At 39.0% G+C, this 24,991-nt stretch overlaps 1 protein-coding gene across 1 annotated transcript; it reads left to right on the top strand.

The window, feature by feature from the left end:
* The first annotated feature begins 749 nt into the window (after positions 1 to 749).
* LOC119423640 (nebulin-related anchoring protein) lies at positions 750 to 23,302 on the top strand. The gene is made up of 43 exons (XM_037691045.1): positions 750 to 924; positions 1,440 to 1,534; positions 1,694 to 1,781; positions 4,237 to 4,341; positions 5,130 to 5,240; positions 5,374 to 5,481; positions 5,767 to 5,871; positions 5,987 to 6,094; positions 6,173 to 6,280; positions 7,054 to 7,161; positions 7,435 to 7,551; positions 9,378 to 9,482; positions 9,582 to 9,689; positions 9,881 to 9,985; positions 11,372 to 11,470; positions 11,572 to 11,676; positions 11,767 to 11,874; positions 12,010 to 12,117; positions 12,217 to 12,414; positions 12,496 to 12,600; positions 13,253 to 13,351; positions 13,448 to 13,552; positions 13,774 to 13,881; positions 14,037 to 14,194; positions 14,618 to 14,771; positions 14,882 to 14,986; positions 16,109 to 16,207; positions 16,312 to 16,416; positions 16,507 to 16,614; positions 16,760 to 16,873; positions 16,962 to 17,159; positions 17,521 to 17,625; positions 17,704 to 17,802; positions 17,889 to 17,993; positions 18,100 to 18,207; positions 18,291 to 18,599; positions 18,683 to 18,787; positions 19,081 to 19,179; positions 19,268 to 19,372; positions 19,472 to 19,579; positions 21,301 to 21,612; positions 22,438 to 22,587; positions 22,683 to 23,302. The coding sequence occupies exons 1-43, from the start codon at positions 859 to 861 to the stop codon at positions 22,968 to 22,970; spliced, it is 5,406 nt and encodes a 1,801-aa protein (XP_037546973.1). The 5' UTR covers positions 750 to 858; the 3' UTR covers positions 22,971 to 23,302.
* The last annotated feature ends 1,689 nt before the right edge of the window (positions 23,303 to 24,991 follow it).

Here is a 24,991-nt window from a genome sequence, read left to right as displayed (position 1 = left end):
TTTCGAGATGTTTCTTTACTTTCTCTTGATACAACATTGTGTGTCAGAATGAGAGGATTAAAAAGTCAAGGAAAAAAATGCAATTTTAGTCCATTTATTCCTAATACCTTGTAGGGCTGTAATAAATAAATGCTGCTCAAAGTTTAAAACTGCTAATTTAAATAGATAAAACTCCATCAGTCCTGAGTTAAAACACAAATCAGATATCACATCATTCACTGCTGAATACACACATATATGCAAAGTAGAAAAGCAGCTAAAAAGACAAGTAAAGGAGTTTTAAAAAAGAGTGAGAAAACAGAAGGTCAAATTGTCAAAATTCTGTATATGTTTATATGGATGGATGATGGATGGATGGATGGATGGATGGATGGATGGATGGATGGATGGATGATGCAATTGAATCTTTTTATTTACACTGATTATCTATCTATCTATCTATCTATCTATCTATCTATCTATCTATCTATCTATCTATCTATCTATCGATAACATACCTGATGAAAATCAAGTAAAACATTCTAAAGTTAATTAAACTTTATGTCGTGATGAGCTCATGACAGGAAGACCAGAATAAAACTAACCGTCCCATTTAAGACCATTACTCATACTCAGGGACATTTAAACTCTGTGTGGCAGAGGGACAGCTACACTCAGCCAGTCCTGAAGCTTAGGTCACAGAAGGGGGGGTCTGATCTAACACGGGACATGGTTTCAAGTGAGAGACCGTTTTAGAGTTTCACAGACTCAGAGCTAAGTTTACCACAAGGAAGGACGCAGCAAACTGACCAGCAGCTGAAAGAAAAGCATTTCATTTGATTTTACTTTGTTTTTTCTGAGGAAAAAGGATCCTGCAAGATGCAGTCGTGCGCCAGGTGTGGGTTTGTGGTCTACCCAACAGAAAAGATCAACTGCATTGATCAGGTAATGGACATTTTAGCTCACATTTCCAAATTAACATCCTCTGTGACAGTTTTGTAAAACAGTTGATTTGTGGTGTGGGAATTATCAGCTTCCAAATTTGGTAAAGTTTAAGTTATTATAAATCCATAAGGGCGTAAGGTCCAACATATGGTTCAGTCTAACAGAAGGTTAATGACCTAGACTGCAACTAATTACTAGAATTAATTGTTTTTATGGAGCCTATCGAGCACCTCTTTCATATACATGTTTCCATTCAATTATTTATTTCTTTACTCATTTTGTTATACGCTGGAACTACTTCTGTTTAATAACTGTATGAGTCTTAGTGAGTTATATGACATGAATTTAAATAAATAACATGCTACATGGAAAATAAGTCACTGAAGACATCAACAAGAACATTGATGGCATTCTGGAGGATGTTTATCAATTAAATTAATCAAAAATAGCCATTTCATGTCATGTTTCTACAGATTTTTTTTTCAAATGTAATTAATTTCCTGTCTTTTTGTCAGAATTGGCACAAAGCTTGTTTTCACTGTGATGTCTGCAAGATGGTCCTCACTCCAAATAACTTTGTCAGCCACAAGAAGAGGCCATACTGCTCCGTGTAAGTGCAATCTTTTGTGAAATTTAGGAAAAAAGTCAAAGATTGATCAAGATATATATAAAAAAGAAAAAAAACACATTTCTTTCCATATTATATTTTATGACAGACGTTTTGATCAATTCCTATTTGGTTTAAAATGATTTAAATTCTTGTTTTTAGGCACAATCCCAAGAACAACACATTCACAAGCGTTTACGAGGCCCCCATCAACATCAAGGCGAAGAAGCAGGGCAAGTCAGGCAGTGAGGTAAAATCAGATCATTGATGCCAACACACATGCAAGCAGCTCTGGCACTTTTCTGACTCAGTCTGTATTAACAGGCGTAAGCGACTGCGCATGCTGCAAGTGAAATATTGACCGTTTGTCAAAAATATTGGCTTGTATAATTTACACGATATTTTTATACTGGCGTATTTTAAAATTTGAGAATGTTGTTAATTCTGCCACATAAAGAATACATGACCTCCTAAATGATTTATCATAATTTTCGCACCATAAGGCGCAAATTGAACGAGATTAGGTCAGAAATTGCCCGCTCATTGATATTGCGCCTTATGCTGCGAAAAATACGGTAACTCCCAAAATGCAGTTGGAAAAAGATGATCACCGTCAGGGTAAGATCTCGTTCCATCTTTACTTGATAAAGTTGGACGCCTGCACTCAGTCCGTTTATGACAGCAGTGCTTTGGAATGAATAGTGAGGCTCAGGTTATTTCTGTACGCCTGACAGAGGCGAGACTACCCTCCCCTCTGCTTTACCCACTTTATGCTTCAGGTGGCTAAAATTATAAGTTGGAGAGAAAAAAGAACAGCCTCACATCCCTTCCTTTCCTCTGCCATGCCACCTGTTTCTGTCTGTCTGAGTCTGTCTGTGTCCACAAGTTCATGCAACCCCCCCCTGAGCTTGTGTTTGCAGGAGGCAAGCACGCTGATTAGCAATAAGCCACTAGAGAATGCATCTTAACATGCTGATTGATGGAAATATCTCATGATTGACTTCAGATCCTATACCTTAAAGGAAAAAAAGTCACCATTTCTGTAGAAATGTTGCTCATACTAATGAGTTTTGAAATAGATTGCTATTGTCAGCCCTTGTAACTCTTATCCTGTGCAATACAGCAGTTCTAATATTAGTTTAGCTTGTGTTTACTGCCAAAGGATGATCATCAAACAACCTTCATGTCCTTCATTCTCGATCTTTCTCGTCCGGTCTGGTTTCATCTTTATTGGAACTTGATAGTTATTAATAACAGCACAAAGAAGTTATGGGTTCAGGTTTTTCAGAGACACATTGATACAACCCCAGTTCTGACAAAGTTGTAACGTTACGTAAAACATTACGAAATACAAATCTCATAAACACTTATTTTATTCACATTGGAGCCTAATAAACATGTCAAATGTTAAAACTATGGAACTGCACTAGATGTTTTTTTTGGTTGAGGGAAATCCTTTTGAATTTGTTGGCAGTTGGGACAAGGCTATGTTTACCACTTCTAGGAACTGAGGAGCCCAGCTGCTGGAGTTTTTGGGGGGGGAATGTTGTCCCATTTTTGTCTGATGCTGGACTGTAGTGTTTTAAAAGCCTGGATCATCCTAGTTGGATTATTTTGCTGGAGGGAAGCACATCTTGTTCTAAAACCTGTATATATTTTTCTGCATTGATTGTGCCTTTCCATATTTGTAAGCAGCTCATATAGGAACTAATGCACCTCCATACCATCAGAGAGGCAGGCTTTTGATCTGTGCATTGATAAAAGACGGCTCTAGTTCCTCTTTAGTATAGATGATGCGGCATCTGCACTTTCCAAAAAGAATTTCACGTGTAATCCATCTCACCACAGCACTGTTCTCTATACAGTCCATTTTAAAACAGCTGTGACCCAGAGAAGATGGCACATTTCTGGACGGTCTTCACATCTGGCTTATTCTTTGCATGGTAGAGCTTTACCAGCATTTGTGGTGAACTGAGTTTGCAGATAATGATTTGTGGAGGTGTTCCTGAACGCATGCAGTGATGTCCAGAACAGAATCAGACGTGTTTTTAATGCCTGAATATCGAGCTCAAAGATTTCTTCAGATTCTTGAAATCTTTTAATGATATTATGAACTACGGTTGAAGGGACATTCAAAGTCGTCCATAATTTCTGTTGAGGAGCATTATTCGGAAATTGCTCCACTCTTTTTAGATGCAGTGCTTTGAAGACTGGTGAACGTCTGCCCATTTTTACGTCAGAGAGATTCAGCCTCTCTAAACTGCTCCTCAAGCTGTTTATCAAACCACACACGTTTACAGCCTTTCGTTGTCTCTGCACCCATTTCTTTAATGGTACAATTTCTTAGTTTAAAAATGTGATCCATTTACTATGTTCCATTGTGAATAAAATATGGGTTTATGAGATTATCAAAGCATTGAATTCTGTTTTAATTTACGTTTAACACCATGTTCAACCCTTTTTGGGTATTGGAGATGTAGAAATAAAACGGTTGAATTGGAAATCAGTTTGCTAGTTGTGCTACTGCCAATCAAAACACCTATAGTGGCTCTGTGGCATTTCTTTGTGTTGTTTTTAACTTTTGTATTGTGCAGCACTTTGTGCATCTTTTGGCAAAAAAAAAAAAAGCTTCTAGTAGTGATGCTTGTTTTTGTGCTGATGTTGCCAACTTCGGCTTAACGCTTACTGTTCATGTGCACTTGTAGCTGAAGTATTGCAACGACGGCGAGCGCTTTCAGTCCACCTTCCACTATGACATGAAATCCATGGAGATGGAGAAGGCTCGCCTGGCCGGTCAGGAGGTCAGCCAGGTGAGCCACCAAGAGACCAAGCTGGATGTTTCACAAAGTTATAAAGACATTTCCCACTAAAATCCTGATTAGTCTTTGGATAAATAAAATCAGAGCTAATGTTGTTTTGTTTTGCTTTCTCTCTAAAGGGCGGTTTTTAAATAGTTAAAGGGATTTAACTGAGTTACAATGGGGTAGAATCCAGGACTGGAACTGAAACATGGGCACCGTATCCCACCTGTTGAACACATCATCATATCATCTGCAAAAATGCACACTCAGAGTGAAAGGCTTGCTCTGTGTGGCAACATGTCACCAGGATTTGTTGCACAAGATCCACGCTGGACATTTTTACTCATATTATGACAAACTTATGTGTGGTCAAAAGGTTCAAAGTGAAAACTAAAACAAAAAGTGTGTTTCAGGTTTAATAGTATATATATATATATATATATATATATACTTAATTTGCAAGTTAAGTATTTAGTTTGTAAACTAAATATTTAGCTTGTAAATTAAATATTTAGTTTGGAACTAGGACATTTATAAATGTATGAATCACATGGTGACAATATGATTTTGGGGGGGTAAAAAACATTTTTTTTCTTATTAAAGGCTAAATAAACGCAAATATTGCTGTTAATATTGGACTGTGTAACTTACAAATGAACACAGATTTATCAAATAAACAGGACAAGAGCCTTGTTCTGATTTATTTATTTTCTATTATTATTGTGTTAACATTTGAAGGTACTAATTTTTGTTTCTCAGGATGGAATTGATCATGTTTGTTTCGACATTTTAAACAGGCCTTTCAGTCTCAGTCGGAGTTCTCGCAGCAGCAGGAGGCCTGGTATTTAGGGACGGTGACCAACCAGGAAGTAGTGACGATGTGTCAGGCACAGAAGACAGTCAGTAATGTGAGTGCACATTCATTTATTACCCTAAAAAAAATCTCTTACGTTTAAAACAACAGCGGTTTATATTGTCAATATGACCAACTCTAGTTAAATTTCTTGATTTCCACTGATTACCTTTGTGCTGCTGGTGCAGATGGAATACTCAGAAGAATATGGAGAGTCTAAAGGAAAAGGCAGCTTTCCTGCCATGATTACACCAGGTTACCAAGCTGCAAAGAATGCCAACACTTTGGCTAGTACTGTAAGTATAATATGACAGCCAAAACTGAATTATTAACACTATATCTTTGTAGCAGGATATTATAATCAGTCTTTATTGTCATTGCACCGAAGCACAACAAAATTACATTTCAGTGCAGCCCGTCCAAGAAACACAAACAACATAGACATGGGAAGACGGGGGTGCCTGAGGCTGCAGCCTCATGAGAGGCGCTGCCTTCTTTCGTTAAATAATTTGTTAGATCATTTTGTTAGATGTTTCAATTTGTTTAAAAATGAAATAAACAAAACTTTTTTTTTTTATCAGCTGGAATATAAAAAAGGACATGAAGAAAGAGTTTCAAAATACACAACATTTGCTGATCCGCCTGAGGTGCTTCTGGCCAAGAAACAAGGACAAATTGTCAGCGACGTAAGCTTTCGCTTCAGCATATCTGGATTATTTTTAACCATGTGGTTTTGAGAACATAATCTGTTTTACCTTACTCAGTCAAACAAATTAAAAAAAGTTCATTTTCTCCCTCCAGTACGCATACACAGAGGAACACGAGCAGCAGAGGGGGAAAGGTAGTTTCCCTGCACATCTCACCCCAGGATACAAGATATCAAAAAAGGCCTCTGAGCAGGCCAGTGACGTGAGTGAAAATAAAAGAAATGCATGTAATAATGTATGAACTGAAAGTACTTTTGCTGACCGTGTCGTGTTGATCCAGATTAAGTACCGTCAGATGTACGAGCAGGAGATGAAGGGAAAAGCCAGCACTGAGGCGGCAGCAGCCGAAGTGCTTCACGCCAGAGAGAATGCAGAGAACTTCAGCCAGGTGAGAACATAACAAATTTTAAATAAATTATCATTTAGCTAATTATTGCATGTTGTTGAAAGGTGAAAGGCAGGTATTACACTTGTCTTTGTGTGCCTGTCTGTTAGTATAATATCTCACAAACCAGAAGATGGATTTTACTGAAACCTTCAGAAGGTGATCACTGAATGGACAACTATAACTGAATAACTGTTGGAGTCAACCCAATTTAAGATGGCCGCCACAGCTAACTGACCTTAAAACCACATAAATGGCTATAGCGCACAATTTTAGAGATGTTGACTTAAATACAGCTGAAATTCATCCAAAGCACATATTCTGAGAACTAACAAATTGTACAAACACCTTTGTTGAAACGATTGCCACTAACTATTTGGAGTCAACACTGTTAGCAAAATATCTCATGAACCACTGGTCAGATTTACTTTTTTTTTTCTTTGTACAACTGAAAAGTTTTTGGCAGCTGTTCTGTAGCCAAGTGACTTTAGACTACACACGAATAGCTATAATTCAGTCCGTTTTACAGATGTTGAGCTAAAATTTGACATGGTAGTAGCTGAGAGTCATTTAAAACACATACTCGAGTGTAACATCTGATGATATCTCTTGAGATTGCGCAGAACTTTCAATATTTACCCAAATTGGCTACAAATTGTTGGTTTTTCATCTATTTTACATTCATTTTCTATAGACAGTTAAATCAGTCAGTCCAAATGTGTAGAAAATAACTCAATATGGTGAAACTCGTTTATTAAAAGTGTTTTGTTTTCCAGATCGCTTACACTGAAGAGTATGAGCAGCAGAGAGGTAAAGGAAGCTTCCCGGCAATGATCACTCCTGGATATCATCATGCAAAAAAAGCTCAAGAAAATGCCAGTGACGTGAGTATCCTTGTGTCGCTGCTGTCTGAACTTTTGTATCATTAAAAAATAGAAGTCTGTGTCACTCCCATCGCTACATGAGCTGCTTTTAAACGCTGCATGTCAAACCCTCAGCCTCATACATCATCTGGACTTTACTGGTCAGAAGCGACGAGACACAACAACGAGGAAATGTCCCTCTGACATAAATCTTCAGACTGTGCTAGCCTGCACATGCAGTTCTCTAATCTCCTGATCTTAACATGTCATGGCTCATCCGTCATTGTTTTGCAGCTGAAATACAGGAAGGACCTAAACAAGATGAAGGGCACGACCTGCTTCCACACTCTGAGCACTGAAGACAATCTGAGCCTGAAAAACGCCCAGAAAATCAACAAGCTTGTTAGTGAGGTGAGAATGATCGTAAAGCGCACAGGCTTGGTTAGTTCGGCTTTAATTGTGAAGCCAAATAAGTTGGATCGTTTTTCTGGATAAAATGATCTAAATATGATGTTGATAACTGGACAAGTTGGAAATATGGTTTAGTTGGTGCTTCTGCAACCTTTATGATCAAAAGAGCCATTTCTTCCCTTTGCACACTAAATAAAATGTGTATGGAGCAGCAAAACCTGCTAAAACTGTCATTCTGGCCAGTAGGTGCAATATTATGAAACAAAAATCATAAATTGTTATTCATATTTATTGATATTTTTATATTTTAGAAAAATGACTGGATTTAAAGAAGAAAAAAAAAGTTGTTTTTTTTTACCAATTTTATAAAAATTCAAACACAAGTGTGCAGGCTTATGTGAGTTTTCTTTTTAATTGTGAAAACAATTCATAAAGTATTATGAAATAATAAAGCATAAAGTAAAAAAAAAAAAAAAAGCCCAGTTTGTTGGATACATAATTGAATTGGAAAATGAAAATAAATATTTCCGTTTACTTTGACCTTTTTTTATTCTTTAATTTTTATTGTTATCAAGTTGACTCACCATTTTTCTTCTCAGCAACTTGTCTTAAAGGTATGCCCCCCTCCAAAAAAAAAAAAAACAAAAAAAAAACCAACAACAAGAAACAAACAAACAAAAAACAACTAATTGGTATATTTGAGTAAAAGATCACACCGTAAGACTGGAAGTGAACTAAAAGAAGTGGTTAACAAACTACTAGCGTGATGGAGTCAACAAGTTTTACTCCTTGTGTTAGTGCTATCATTCACACGTTGGCAAAAGAAATAAGCGGAAAACTTCTAAAACTAGTCATTTCTTCTTGTTGGTACAACGACCAGTAAACCAGTTTTATGTTCGTTTTGGTCAAAACTTAGACCCGCTGCAGAGGAACCAAAGAGAGCTCCAGATCCGCTGGTTGCAGAACCCCAAGTTAGTGTGTCAGTTTCCAAAAAACATAAAGCCATTTTCCAGATCCTTAAAATACTCATGTGGTGAGGTTGCAGCTTATGTTCAAGGCCGAAGTCTTCCCATCGAATTTAGGAGATTATTCACCAACAAACAAAAATTAATTTAATTCTGCTTAAAGGTACTCATTGCAAACTATGAAGCTTATTACAGCTTGTCCAGAACTATACCAAATGGTGCAGTTTGAAAGCGTTCACTCCAGTATTTTTCCAGATATATTGACATGCTATTCTGAAATGCAGGTATGCACTCACTGTAAACAAAGTACTTTTATCTGAATTTGTACTCACCAATTCTGAGGTAAACATATATCAGCATATCAAAATTGTCAGACGTATGCATCCTTAATGACTCTTCAAAGGACGTCGCCATTGCTGACTGATTTTTATTCACCCTGGGTATTTCTATATGTAAACAAAATTTACTTACAATTTATTCATGGTCTCGTTAACGGTCTTCATGACATTGAAATAAGTAGCTTTATTATAATGATGTAAAAACTTCATGAATTAAATTGAACTTTTTTCTGAGTTCTCTTAATTCAACATTTCTAGTTAAATTTATTTACCAAGAATGTTGATTCAATCTACTGCAAGTTTTTATTTATTTATTAATTTTTAATTTTAAGTCTTGAGGCAGCTCAAATTGACATAACTGAACTGATTTGGGATCTAGACTGAGTTAAACCAAGTCAACAAACAGTTTATTTTCAGTATATACTCATTATTTTCCAGGGATGTCGCACCGAACTATAACAAAATACGAATCTTTCTTTGCAGAGAAATACCGTAGACTTTAATATTTGCTTTATTTCTGCAGGTGGAGTACAAGAAAGACTTGGAGAACACCAAAGGACACAGCATCAACTTCTGTGAGACGCCACAGTTTCAAACTGCTGCCAAGGTCGCAAAGTTCACCAGTGATGTAAGTCACAGAAAATAAAACGATACATGGAAACGTTAGCACGCAGGACAACTTGTCCTGAAAACATTTCCACAGCTTTCTATTCTTCTACTGTGACAGAACAAGTATAAAGAAAAATATACGAGCGACATGAAGGGGCACTATGAAGACTCTGGTTTGGACAAGAGGACTCTGCATGCCATGAAAGCCAGGAAGCTGGCGAGTGATGTAAGCACGTATAATATATTTAAATTACCATACTGATCTGCTTGGATACATCACAAAATGGTTTTGTAAAAATACTACACATTCTTTTAAAGTAACATTTATCTGATGAAATAAATAAAACGTATAAATACTGTAACTATCATTAGCACAGACATGTTTTTTTTAATGTTTAGTTGTATTTTTTGTTTCAGATTACATATAAACAGGGTCAGGAGCAGGAGCAAGGGGAGTACAACTACCCAGCTACTCTCACACCAGGCTACCAAAGCCAGAAGAAGCTCGACCCTCTGAAGGATGTAAGTTCTAAAGTAATTTAAGTTTGTGTTAAAAATGTTTTGACCACATGCTGGGCAACAGTTGTATATAACCATTAATGTCTTCAAACTTTACTTCCAAGGAATCAGAAACTCCTGGGGAAAACAAAACAAAACAATAAAACTTTAAAAACCACTGGAGAATCTTTGATCCAGCCCACTTTAAACAACAGGAAAGTCTGGCATATAAGCTAAAACAAGCACAACATTAGCTATAAGCTAAAAATAGTAAAAAGCTAGTGAAAAATTAAAAGCAGAAAAAGGCAAGCTAAAGCTAAAAGTAGCAAACGTTTATTAATTAGTAGCCACTGGTGGACACAGTTCCGCTAATCCGCTAACAACTAATAGCAATAGCTATTAGCAGCTAATAGCTAAATAGCAGAACACATTTTTGGTTTAGCAGATTAGCGTTTTTGCTAACTTCAGAAACCGTTAGAGGAATTAGCTTCTGCTAAATTAGTCTGTTAAGTCAGGTCCTCTGGGTGGATTACAAAAAATAAAAACATTTAAAAAAAAATTTGTTGAAACATTTCATCTTTAATCCAATAAAACACCAATCTGAGGAGCTGTAATAAACTCAGTTGTTCCTTTCTATTGTAGGCGTGTCTTAAACGTTACAAGACGTGATTGGTCGACAGAGCTTTAACTGGGAGGAGACAAAGACGATGCAGCAGTCACAGTCGTCTTAGCTGTTAGCAGTTTAGCACTAGAAAATCTTTTTTTTTTTTAGTTAGCAGAATATGGGTTAGCAAAGCTAACTTTTTGGTTAGCTGTGACCACCACTGTTAGTAGCAAATGCCAATCAGAAGCTAAATGTAACAAAAGCCTAGCTAAAAGCTGCAAGCCACAAAAATCTAACTAAAGGTCAAAAGCAGCAAAATGCTAGCTAAAAATTAAAAACAGCAACAGCTTAGTTGAAAGCTAAAGCCATCAAAAGTCTAGTTAGAATTTAAAAGTAGTGAAAAGCTTGCAGCAATTATGATTAATTGACAAATGATTTATAAAGGTGTTATTTATGAGCTTGTAAAGATGGCATTAATAAACAATAAAACACTGTTCATATGTTTAGTAAGATTAGTGTACTTTTGTTCATTCAAATAAATGTAATGTTTTGCTTGTTGCCCTGCTTGCATTTTCTTAAATTGTCACTTTATTTCTAAACCAAAGTTGTTCTTGCTTATAGGCAACATGCTAAAATGTTTGATATATAAATGTTCAATAATGAAGAGAGATAATATAGTGGCTATCGCCTTTTGACAGGAAATGAGTTGTTTTTTTATCTAATGCGCTGAAACATCTGATTAATGTTTTAAGTGTTTACAACTTACAATCATTTATGATGTAAATTTGTGTGTGGGTTTCTTGCAGAAGAACTACAAGCAACATATTGAGCGGGTCAAATACAAATCTGTGACGGACACACCCGAGATCATTTTAGCCAAGAAAAACGCTCAGCTTGTCAGCAACGTAAATAAACATTATGACTATTTATTCCTTTTTAACACGAATTGCACGTACGAGCACTGTGTTGTAGTTGTGTAAACGGACACTGTTTTTGTCCCTCACAGTTGAACTATAAAGCAGGCTATGAAAAGACGAAGCATCAGTACACGTTATCCCAGGATCTGCCAGAAATTCAAAAGGCCAAAGAGAATACTGCTTTGTGTAGTGATGTGAGTGCGTACCAGCATGTCTTAAATCACTATTTATGAATTATCTTTGCCAGGTTAAGACTTTAAAATCTATATATTTTTTTGCTTTAGATCAAATATAAAGAAGAATGGCAGAAGACAAAGTCTAAGGCTTGTGATATCGGTGTGGACGACCTGAGCGTGAGAGCTGCCAAAGCTTCCAGAGAACTGGCCAGTGATGTAAGTGTCCCACACTCCTCCTCTGTGAAGACATGCACCGAGACTGCTGACATCGAAGCAAGAGAAAAATGAAGTGACTTCGATTCGGTTTCACAGGTAGCAAATGGAAATAAACTGGCTGATCATGTGTTTTAGATTAAATATAAGGAGTCCTACATGAAAAACAAGGAGAAGGCAGTCGGGGTGAACATGAGCGACTCCAAGACTCTGCACTCTCTTCAAGTGGCCAAGATGAGCAGCGATGTAAGCAGATCAACCTCGCCAGGCTTCAGGGTTTCATTCGTACACGTGCAAATAAGCAAAGTACTATTTGACTGGTCACTTTCGGTGTTGTCACTTCAGATTGAGTACAAAAAGGGCTGCAAGGAGAGCCAGGCCCAGTACAGCCTTCCTCTGGACATGATCAACCTGAGCCATGCCAAGAAGGCTCAGGCCCTCGCCAGCGACCTGGAATACCGCACGAAACTCCACGACTACACCGTCATGGCCGATGACATCAAGGTCCAGCAGGCCAAGAAGGCCTACTCTCTCCAGAGCGAGGTAAGAAGGATAGGTGGGAGCTAAAGGTTTATTTTTAAATAAGCAAAATGAAAAAGATTGTTGAGATTTTCTGACCAACAGAACCAGTACCGTTCAGACCTGAACTGGATGAAAGGAGTGGGCTGGGAGGCCGAGGGATGCCTGAACATTACTCAGGCCAAGAAAGCTGGAGAGATGCTCAGTGATGTGAGTTTATATGTTTTATTCAAACTGTCCTGGTCCTCAGGGTGTTTCATCCATGGGGACTGTCTAGTAAGGCAGACACTTATTATTATCCACCTGACAAAGGTTTTTTAACTTTATATCTTACTCTTCCGTCAATTTCAACGACCGGCTCGGCACCGTGATGTGTGCTATTACTTTTATTGGCATTTCGAGTTACCAACGTAATTTTCAAACAAAGATGCCATTTTTATTTGTCAGTTTTCATAGACTCTGGTTGCAAATCGAATATCCAAGATGGCCACCTGAGCTAAAAAAGGAAAAATACTGTAAATCAGCCCTTTTTAGAGATATTAAGCTGAAATTTGGTGTGGTGGTAGCTGAGAGAAATGCTCCATAAATAGCAAAAAATAAAAATACAATTCGAGATGGCTGCCAAAGTTAAATTTAAACGGCTTTAACTCAGCTGTTTTTACACATAGAGCTGACATTTGATGTGGTTATATTTGAGAACCTTCCCCATCACAGTGAATTCAAATCAAACATCCCAGATGGAGACGATAGCTTCAAAGAAAAAAAATGACTTTACCCCAACATATACTGTCAAATCAGAAATTTAAAGTGGTCACAAAAGTTTCTCCAGGAACTTTCTAGTGTTCTTTTTGTTTTTCCTCAGAACAAATACCGTCAAAAGGCCGACAAGATCAAGTTCACGCAGGTGGCTGACGATCTCTCCACCAAACACGCCAAGAAGTGTCAGGAGCTGCAGAGTGATGTAAGCGCCTCTTGTTGTGAGCAGTCACCCTGTACATTCCATTAATTGCTTCTACTCAGTGTATTTAAATTGTATATATTGTTTTTTATTTTTTAGCTGGCATACAAAGCAAACACAGAGCAGATAATACACCAGTACACCATGACAAAAGACGAGCCCCTTTTCAGACAAGCTAAAGCCAATGCTGACCTGCTCAGTGCGGTAAGTTGTGAATCATCGTTTGTTGGACTCAATCGAAGTTTATAGAAGAATCAAAGTTGTTTAGATGAACTTTGGTTAATCAAAGGTTTGGTCCTTTTAAAATAAGAAATTTTAGCCAATTTCTGATCAGAACGGACAGTTTGTTTTACATTTGGAGAGTTATATTCGCATAAAAAGTGACAATAATACCCTGTTTTGTTTTATTTTATTTGTATTTACAGAAAACCTATAAGAGCCAGTGGGAGACGCAGAGAGACAAAGGCTTCGAGCTTCGTCTGGACTCTCTGTCCATAATGACAGCCAAAGCCAAGAGAGACCTGGCCAGTGCTGTGAGTGTTTTCGTCGATCATGTAAATTGATCTAAAGTGAAAAGCTGCACATGCTTATGAGGTTATGAGTTGTGAAAATCATGAAGAAGGATGTATTTAAAATTTCCAAGCTCGAGTATGAACAACCGGATAGTTTAATTCTCGTTGTCTTCCAGGTCAAATACAAAGAGGAGTATGAGAAAAGCAAAGGCAAAGTGATTGGCATCAAGTCGGTGAGCGATGACTCTCAGATGGCTCATTCTGCTCTGGCCACCAAACTTCAGAGCGATCATCACTACAAGAAGAGCTACGAGGACGCCAAGACTAAATACAGGTAAGGCTTGTACTGAGCATCATCAAACTTCGTTTCTCCAAACTGAGGTTGTTCCAAGAATTAGCTTCAAGAGTAAGATATATAATTGTTCCAAACCTTTTCACGGTACTCCCCTTCAAAGCTCTGAACTATTAATACAACCCTGATGTCAGCAGTAATTAGGAAAGCAGCTCCTTCGTCTGAACATTTCATTTCCAAAGGTCACATGAGCGCAGACTTAAATACAAAAGATTGGTTTTCTGAGGTGGACAGCTATGGGTCATGACCCTGATTTAATCCAAACCAAGATAAAGGGCTAAAGTACCCATTTTTTAATAAAAAAGACTCTGCTCTTATTCTCATTCATGTGCAAAACTGCAATAAATGGTTTTAAATGTGGAATAAAACTCCTCTTTTTCTGTCTGAAATGAAACTTGTCCTCAGCGTTTCTCTGGACATGCTGAACATCAGCCATGCCAAGAAAGCTCAAGACCTCGCCACCGATATCAAGTACAGGACTTTCCTCCATGAATACACCACTCTGCCGACTGACCTCAACGTGGCCTGGGCTAAGAAGGCCTACGAACTACAGAGCGATGTATTTGGTTTTCATTTTAAACAACTTATGTTATATACAAGGGATTATGTCTGCAATGCGTTAATGAAAATTCAAAATATTAATGTGTACTTGTTTGATTTCATGTTTAGAAACAGTACCGCTCGGATCTGAACTGGATGAAGGGCGTCGGCTGGGAGGCCTCGCAGTCTCTGGATGTCCAGCAGGCAAAGAAAGCTGCAGATCTGGCCAGCGAAGTAATGGCAAACTCTGTGACCCAGAATGCATTGCTGCAATGACAAATCCAAAACAATAATTATACTGAAACTGACTTGGCAAAAAGAAATAGCAAAATGCTGCCACAATTAGCAAAACAGATGGTAAAATCAGAAAACAGTCGCCTTAAACTTTTAGCTAAACTGATATAAGAATTAACACAATAGCAGCTAAATTTAGCATAGCAGTAGTAAAAGTATCAAAACAGATAACATTAAAATCAACAGAACAACAGCTAACACCTTGATATGGAATGGTAGCAAAAAACTGAAAGTAGCAAACTGCAGCTTAAAGTGGTTAAATGAAAGCTAAAAGTAGCATAAGAAGAAAAAAGTAGAAGTACACACTAAAGTTAATTTAAAATAAAGCAACATTTTGAAGGAATTTAAGAGCTCCCAATGTATTTCTAAGAGGATTTTCATCAAAATAAAGTTAAAAAATTGGAAGTATAAAAGTTATTAAAACCACATCATAGCATTTTATTTTAGACTGAGTTGAAAGTTTTGCTTTATGATTGGTTAAAAAAGCTCAAAGTGTGCAGAAGTACTTTTGACAGCATTCACACAAACTTATTAGCGCTGTGTTATAACACTTATGACTATATATTTTCATAACAATAGCAATGATTAATTTGGCAGCTGCTGCTTTAACCACAATATAGTATGCGACCTTTGGTTCCCCCGTTCTGTAAATATTCCAAACATCCCATTTGGTCACTGAATCTTTTCATATTAAAGCCTGCCTCAGTACATGGAGAACTTTTTGTGAGATGTTTATAGCACAGACTGGAGGCACCAAACTATTCATAACCTCATTGCAGGCCAACAGTTATTTAAAGGTCATTCCAGTTGGGGTCACCATCATTAAACCCTGACATGATACATGGAGCAGGAATATACCAGGAACCAGACCACTTTTGAAGCAGGCTTTTTAAAACATTTACATGGATTTTTATTACTAGCCAGTGTGTACATCTTTGTTTTGTTATTAATTATGGCAGATATTTAAAAAAAGCAAGGACTCATGTTTGTGATATTGTGATGGTAGCGTGCCCTCTTCTGCATTTTGCAGTGAGTCCGTTTCATGTCAAATTGTTTCTGCAGAACAAGTACCGTCAGGATGTGAGCTCTCTGAGATTTACCAGCATTGATGACACTCCAGAGATGATTCAGGCCAAAGCCAGCAACAAACTGGCCATTGATGTAAGTTGACTGGATACAAAAACGTAAAAGAGATGCCACTTTTCCACAACATGGATTCTGGGGTAATGTTGGTTGTCAGTGAAAATGTGTCTTCTGCTCTGCAGAGGTTGTACAGAGAGAAAGGAGAAAACTTAAAGCACAACTACACAGTAAACAAAGAGTTGCCTGAGCTGGTGCAAGCCAAGATCAATGCCCAAAACATCAGTGAGGTAAAGTTGGGTTTTCAGCTCCTCGTATCCATCAAACAGCTGATCAGTCTGTTGATTGTATCTGCGATTTTTTTCCAAATATGTTCTCAGAGTCGTTACAAAGAATCGTGGATGAAACTGCGTGATGGAGGCTACAAACTGCGCCTGGATGCTATTCCTTTCCAATCAGCCAAAGCGTCGTCAGAGATCCTCAGTGATGTGAGTTCATTCAATCAAAAAATATATAGTTGAACCGAAACATGATTTTATTTAACTTCACTTCACAACAAAACTCTTTAGTATTTTATCACTAACACAACAGTTCCGTGCAGTAATGTTCCTTCTGTTGTGGTTTGTGTTTCAGCAAAAGTACAAAGAACTGTTTGAGAAGAGCAAAGGGAAGATGATTGGGCTCAAGACACTGCAGGATGACTTGAACATTGCTCATTCAGTTCATGCCAGCACGTTACAGAGTGATGTGAGTGATTCTGAACTGTGCTTTATTTGTTAAAACCAACCATATGCTGTATTCGGAAACACTCTATTGGGGTATGTTATCCTTTTAGATAAAGTACAAACAGAAGTCTGCAAAGGAGCTCTCCAAGTTCCACCTGTCCATGGACATGATGGATGTTGTTCACGCTAAGAAGGCCCAGTCACTGGTCAGTGATCATGACTACAGGCTGTCCCTGCATCACTACACCTCGCTACCTGATGACATGAAGCTGCAGGCTGCCAAGAAGGCGTACGCCCTGCAGAGTGAGGTGAGGGGGACTGTCCGATGCTGCAGAAACCTATACATTCTTAAATGCACCATATAAGTTAACTGTTTATTTTATTTTATTTTACTGCAGTATACTTAACATGACTCAAGAGTCAACTAAAGAAATAATGTTTTCTGTAAATAAAACAAAAAAAAACAAGATGGCTAACTACTGAATGACTTTGTTGAAATTTGCTGAATAAGCTGAAACCGAGCTGTTAAAGCTCAAAGAAGCAGATTATTTAAGAAAAAAAAAGTAAAAAAAAAAATGGAACATCATTGTACCCATCTCCCCAATGAGGTGGATGTTCTGATATAAGATATGTTTGGAATATGTACATTTTGGACTGCTTGTTCCACAGAAAGTGTATCGCTCTGACCTGAATTACTTGCGAGGTGCCGCATGGATCGCTACTGGAGCTCTGCAGATTGAAGGATCCAAGAGGGCTACAGACCTCATCAGTGAGGTGAGATGTCTCAGATTTGTCTGTTATAATGGACATAAAGCACCTCAAAATAAGACGTATTGTTTCTTCTTGTAACAGAAAAAGTACCGACAGCAGCCGTACAAATTCAGGCACACAGTTGTTGCCGACTCCCCAGACATCATCCACGCTAAACTCAGTGGTCAGATCACAAATGAGGTGAGCCAGTGAGCTTAGTTTCCATGTTCCCTTCTAAAGTTAGAAAACATAATCACAAAAAGCAATGTTATTTTTTTCTTTCGTAGCGTTTGTACAAAGAAAAAGGGATAAACGACCAGCACAGCTACACTATTACAAGTGAAAGACCAGAGATCACACAGGCAAAGATCAATGCTGCCAACTTCAGCGAGGTACTCTTCCAAACTTTAACCCATGCACTTTAATATATGCAATATTTATTATAAGATCTGAAGTGCTTGTGTGATATTTTAGGATATTTATGTGCTTACTCTGCAGATAAAGTACAAAGAGTCCTGGCACACACTGAGAGCTCAGGGCTACAAACTCACCATGCAGGACATCCCCTTCCAGGCCGCCAAGAGCTCCACGGGCATTGCCAGTGATGTAAGTGCTACCAAACTTTAAATATTATTGTGGGATATTGAGAAATAATTTAACTGAAAGTGACACAAATTATGTCTTTCCAGTATAAATACAGACACAACCATGTGCTGGAGAAAGGGAAACACATTGGAATAAAAATGACAGACGACCCATACCTCCTCCACTGCCTGGAGGCCGGCCGGCTGGCCAGCCACCAGGAGTACCGCAGGGATGCTCTTTTGACCAGCGGGCAGTACCATCTCACGCCGGACATGATCCATCTGGTGGCGGCTAAGAACGCTCAAGCCCTGGCCAGCGACCAAGACTACAGGAAGAGGCTGCACGAGTACACGGTGCTGCCTGATGACATGAAGGTCAAGTGGGCCAAAAAGGCTTACAACCTGCAGAGTGAGGTGAGAAGCTGAGATGATAATGGGATGAAAAACAAATCAACAGCAGATGCAACTTGTCTCACGTGTTTTTGTTTTATGCTTAGAAACTCTATAAGTCAGATCTGAGTTTTATGAAAGGAGTAGCCTGGGATGGAGTCGGTGCACCTCAGCTAGAGTCTGCTAAGAAGGCCGGAGAACTAATAAGTGAAGTGAGTACATAGGAGAAATGGTGTTAGACTAAAATTAAGCCTGTAATAATGACTTAAAGGCCAAAATATTTAATATGTGCACCCATTATTTTGCATTTTAGACTTTTAAACTCCCTGTAAAGTATCAGAAACTGCTTACAGCAAGTGCTTTGTAAAATAGACAAAAATATCTTTAATACCTCTGATGAATTTGCTAAATGTTTTATGCTGACTGTCTTTAAAAGTCACTTTAAATTCTTCAAACTTAAATCTCGAGCTTTAGTTATGAATGCGAGTGATGTTTCTTCCTGCAGAAGAAGTATCGCCAGCTGCCAGACAGGCTCAAGTTCACCTCTGTGACTGACTCTCCTGACATTATCCACGCCAAGACAAGCTATCAGCAGTGCAGCGAGGTTTGTTCATGAATCGATTCAGTCTATTTATTGCAAAGGTTGTGCTTCCTGGTACTGACGTACATGTCTTCCACATGGCCCATTACAGAGGCTGTACAAATCTGGGAAAAATGACGACATGCATAAATACACCTTACACCCAGATGACCCGGACTTTGTCAGAGCCAAACTCAACGCCCAGCAGATTAGCGATGTGAGCCGCAGGTTCTGCCTACGTAGAAAATAATCATTTAGATTTTTGTTGAAAACATGCTAACGTCTCATCTTGATATTTTTACCTCTTCCCATGAAGAAAATTTATAAGGCGTCCGGGGAGCAGGTGAAGACGTCAGGCTACGACCTGAGGCTGGACGCCATTCCTTTCCAAACGGCCAAGGCCTCCAGAGAAATTGCCAGTGATGTAAGTTTTATTCACGTCTTAATTTGTGTCAAATTAAACATTTGATACAATTAATTTCAAATTAACATATCCTATTAAATTTTAAATGTTAATTTTCCAACTAAAAATCATGTTTTGTTGTGGTTAAGGGTGGTAGGTTGTAAGCATTAAAACATCTGGGATAGTGTATGAGGGTTTCTTTAATGAAATAAGGCATCAATGCCCAAAGACAATGGGGTTTTTGCTGAATTAATGGAAAACCCAGCCATGTTTGGGAATCTTTAATTCCAACATTCTTTACAGTAGAGAAATAGTTTAAAGGGTAAAAGAGCGACAGAAACTTGAATGTTCCATAACTGGACCGATACGTACTTGCTACCATACACGTCGCACTGCTGTATAAGTTGCATCAGTGCAAAAATGTCTAACAAAGTGGAAAAAACATAAATAAGTCGCATCGATTATGCATCACCGCTGACATGTTGTGTTTGTTACGCATCACCGCTGACTACCCGAAAACGTGGGCCGGTGTTGTGCCAAAAATCAATTGGTTACCAAATGGCGGCTGCGGGAGCACGCACGGGAGGACTTTAACAAGAATTTAACAAGATTAGCACTTAAAAACAATTATTTGTTTGCTCGACATTATAGTAAAGGTGTATCTCAGTCTATCTTTTCCTTAATAAATGCACCTTAATGGTCAAATCAGCTGCATTTCAAAAATCGATTTGCGGCTGCAGGATCACGCAGAGGCAGGACTCGCAGTGCATTTCTTCGAAATTTAACAAGATAACCACCTAAAAACAATTATTTGTTTGCTTAACATTATAACAAATGTTGTCTCAGTGTAACTTTTCCTTAATAAATGCACTTTAATGGTCAAATCAGCAGCATTTCGCCTGGGCGGCGCGGTGAAATGCTGCTGATTTGATGTTTGCTCCAGGAGTCCTGGAGCGAGAGGAAGGTGGCTGCTATGGCAAGTCAAGTGTCTCATTAATAGCCACTTTTACATATTAATGAGAAACTTGGCTTGCCATAATGCTCGGGGGCCCTCTAGCGGCTGCACATGGTAATGTTTAATATTTTTCATGTCAGAAAGAATGAAATCAGATCTCAGCCAAAAATTGGATTATAAATATGGGGAAAAAACGTATATTGGTCGTGTTGGTGTATAAGTCGCAGTACTTGCAAATTTATGCAAAAAGGTGCTACTTATATGCCAGCAAATACGGTATTTTATATCCGACAGTATATGGGTTTTACGCAATCACAGTTTAATTTTGAAAAATTTTGAACATGTTCAACTTGACATATGATGCCAAACAGTTTATAAGCTGTCAAGATGTTCCAAAATCTTTGCAATTAATCTAATTTTATTGCCACAACTTTTACACTTCTTACACAGTGCACACAAATAGTTTTCTGTCAAATCTTCTCGGCATGTTCACACCCAAACTCTCATTTACTCCTACTGTATCCGATCCCAGAATTTGTCTTTAAAAATGGGAGTGAAGTGTTTTGTAACCTTGCTATTTCTTTGACATAAAACACTGTAAACACATGAAAGTGTATTTGTGTGACCAACAGATGTTAATTTCTACTTTATGTTTTCAGATTTTTTAAATATGACCAAGTTTTTAAACAGTGACTGCTTGTTTCAGAGTCATTTCTTCAGAGAATTCTCAGTTTTAAACATTGAATACTAATACTCGTTAAGATGTGAGCGTTGTCTACTCCAACAGTATCGCTACAAGGAGTCTCATCTGAAGGACAAGGGCCACCAGGTGGGCCTGCGCTGTGTGGAGGATGACCCCAAGATGGTGCACTCCCTGGCAGCCAGCAAACTCCAGAGCAACCTGGAGTACGCCCGTCAGTCCAAGGAAGAGCACGCCCACTACAAAATCAGCACCGACCAGCCCGAGTTCCAGCATGCCAAGAAAAGTCAGGCTCAGGCCAGCGACCTCGCCTACAGGCACAAGCTCCATGACTACACCTGTGACCCCGAGCAGCTCACCATCAAGCACGCGAAGCAGGCCTACAAGCTGCAGAGTGATGTGAGTCCAGCTGCATGAAGAACAAGATCATAAGACGCTCATTCAAACTTCAAACTGCAACATTTAGTGGTGGAATGTTAAACGATTGCTGACATTTGCTGAAGAAGCTGAAACCGAGTTACTAAATCAAAAAAAAAAAAGAAGAAGCAGAACACAAGCTAAAAGAAGAAAAGTCAAATGTGACAAGAAACCAAACACTAGCTAAAAGTTAAAATCAGCAAAACACTAGCAACAAGCTAAAAGGTGTAAAAGGCTGACTTAAAGCTAAGCTAGCAAAGGGATAGCTAAAAAGTATCAAATGGGATAGCCTTAAATAACAGCTAAAAGCCAAAAGGCTTGCTAAATAAAAATGAGTGTACAGCTGATCTAAGCAAAAATGCTAGTTTAAAGCTAAAAGTAGAAGAACAGTAGATGGAAAATGAAAGCAGCAAATAACTAAAAGCTAAAAGTAGCATATGGTTAGCTAAAAGCTGAAAGTAGCATAAGGCAAAAATAAAGCAAGATGGCTCAAACTGATTTAAAAGAGAAGAAAGTCTGGGTAAAAAAGAGAAAATCCTATTGTAAGGGGTAATTCTAAATAAAATTAAACATTTTGAAATGTTTGAAAAGTTACAAAAACCTAAGGTCGTAGCATTCATCTCCTGAATGAGCTGAACAGTTTGATGTATAAATAGCTGAAAGAGCACAAATATGCAGCGGTAGTTCAACTGAGAGAAGTGCATACATAAACATAAAACAGGAAAGCAATGGTGTGAATGCTGATTTAACATTCACAATATTAAGAACAATGAATATGATTTTAATTAGTGCTCCTATTGATTGCAGGTGAACTACAAATCTGACCTGAACTGCATCAAGGGGGTGGGATGGACCCCCCCTGGCTCCCACAAGGCTGAGATGGCTCGCCGAGCTGCAGAGCTGGGGTTCGCTGAGGGAGTTACCACCGAGGAGGCTATTGCAAAGTACCAGCACATGGTAAATGGGCATGAAGGGGGGGGGTTCTGGTTAAGAACGTAGAACAATAAAAAGTTTATATTGCTTCAAATCTTCCCTTTATCTCGTTCTTTCAGCTGCGTCACCAGCAGCAGATGGAGCAGCAGCAGCAACAACAGCAAACTTCAGAGCAGGTGGAGACCAGCGAGGAGGTTCAACGAGGCGTCAACATGGACGCCACGGAGGTGCTTCAGGTCAAGAGGAAGAAGACCATCCAGACGGTCCAGAAAAAGTCCTCTACCGTCACGACTTCGTTCAGATCCATGGAGAAGAAATCCAGCTCCACCTCGTCCTCTTCCACAGCCGCCATCCAGAACACAGTGAAAACAAATCTATCCAGTAAAGCTGCAATAGAGAATGCATAGAGCAGAGGTTTTATATCGATTTTGCATTGATTGATTTTGCTGCAAGAGCATGGTTTATTTTTATTTTTTTAATTTTGATAAAACGACTATTGAGAGATATGTGGGGCTTTCAAAACTGAACTGCTGTAGCTGCAATGAAGGAGCTCAAGCATGTTGAAGATGGACAGGTTCTTGTCAGGTGAAAAAATGGTGGAGGTATACAGGTATGTGCAGAACAAAGGGGACTTCTTGGCTAATTTTCTCAAATCTACTAAACGTTTTAAACAATTTTTAGAGGACCATTGTTGTTACAGATTCAAAAAAGAGAAAGGTTATAGAAACTGAATTCAGATTGTTGGAGGTGGAACGTCAAACAGGGAAATGGCTGAAATAGAATTTAAAGTTACCTTTTTTTTGTCTACTATCAGCTAAGACTGAGAGCTGGACCAGTGCTTGCTGTGTGGCCAGCAGTGAGGCGAGCAGACTGTTTTGAAGTTTTATTTTTATTAAAATCACAAATACTGCAGGTGAACGATGCACAAAAATGTCCCTGCAGCCATCTGATAACTTTGTTAGGCTGGACTTGGAGCAGACCTACTGAAATCATGATCTACTGACTGACAGGTTCAGCTTTGTGAGTTTGTAATGTTGCTTTTAACTCAAAGCTGGGCTGTGAGTATATGTTAATTATATTATCGCTGTTTCAATAAAGTTTTTTTGTTAAGGCAAACTATGTTTTGTTTTTCTTCCCTGCTTATAAAATTCAGTGAGAACCACAAATCACACTTTTACAATCCAGTAAATTTCTTCTTGCCACTGATTTGTGGAGCAACTTGTGGACAGATTCTCCCACCTGGATCTCTGCACCTCTTCCACTTACCTTGGGGGCTTCCGGGCTGCTTCTTGGTTCAATGCCAAGTGGACGGCCATGTTTTGGTACGGATGAAACTGTGCCATGCACTTTTCATTTTCAGATGGACAGCACAGCATTCCCTTTCTTAAAGCTTTGGCTATTATTTCATTACCTGCTCCTGATTTACACTTCCCAGCAACTTTGTCCCTGATCTGTCCGGTGTGTTCCTTGGTCTTCATGATTATGCTTGACTACTGTATCGACCCTCTGAGGTCTTCAAACAACACTGAAGTGCCAGAGTTGGATCCAGTAGGGTTGCTATACATCACATTTTAGCTCAATAGCTGTAAAACTGAGGTTCTATTTCATCCCTCCTGACCGCCAGAGGGCGGTGCTGAAAGCACTGAATGTTCCCTTCGCGCATGCGCTGATTCGAGTAATAATACCAACGGAGTCACAGGTGTGACACGGATGACCAATCAGAGGCTATATAGCCCGACGTCATCCGCTGCTCTGCTCCTATTTTCTTCTCGCGCGCGGTTCAATTCAGGGCTTCAGCCCTTTGGACCTTTTCTGAACTTTTTACCGTCGTCGGAAGCCCGACTGCCCGTCTGCGGGAGTAGCGTGCTCGCCCTCCTAGGGCTGCGACGGTTTAACCCTGTTCAAAGGTATTTCTGCTGTTTCGTTGGGAACTACGGCGGTTTCCGCCTCTCCCAACTTACAGCGTCTGACTACTATGTGTGTGATTCAACACCGGTGAGTAGTGTTTTCCTTATATTTCGCCGTTGGTTAGCGGTAGCGTTCGCTCCGCTCACGCTTGTTGGGAGACCTCCAACCGCGTGGTCGGCTGGACTGTGCTCCGACGTTGTTTATGACTACTATGTGTGTGATTTAACACTGGTAAGTAGTGGTTTTTTGCTTATATTTTGCTATTGGTTAGCGGTAGCGTTCGCTCCGCTCCCGTTTACTGGAGGCCTCCAACCGCGTGGTCGGTTGGACCGTGCTCCGAAGTTTGTTTATTACGTAGCCAGCTGAGTTCCTGGCCTCGTTTTATTTGGTGAAGGCGAGTGTTCTCACCCCCTCTCCCAATTGTCCTCTCTTACCAGTTGAGCTAGTGGTGCTAGCCTCTCTGAGTTTTCACTTTGTTTTCATTGGTGAAGGCGAGCGTTCGCGCCCCCTCTCCCAATTG

Source organism: Nematolebias whitei, chromosome 17, assembly GCF_014905685.2.
Source record: "Nematolebias whitei isolate Nwh7 chromosome 17, NemWhi1, whole genome shotgun sequence".
NCBI lineage: Eukaryota > Metazoa > Chordata > Actinopteri > Cyprinodontiformes > Rivulidae > Nematolebias > Nematolebias whitei.
Note: the sequence above shows the minus strand (reverse complement) of the source record. Positions and strands in the feature narration are given on the sequence as shown.

Coding starts and splice junctions, on each gene's coding strand:
- LOC119423640 (XM_037691045.1), top strand. CDS start 859: ATGCAGTCGTGCGCCAGGTGTGGGTTTGTGGTCTACCCAACAGAAAAG. Junction 14,987..16,108: donor CTGCAGATCTGGCCAGCGAA/GTAATGGCAAAC, acceptor TTGTTTCTGCAG/AACAAGTACCGTCAGGATGT. Junction 17,994..18,099: donor ATGCTGCCAACTTCAGCGAG/GTACTCTTCCAA, acceptor CTTACTCTGCAG/ATAAAGTACAAAGAGTCCTG.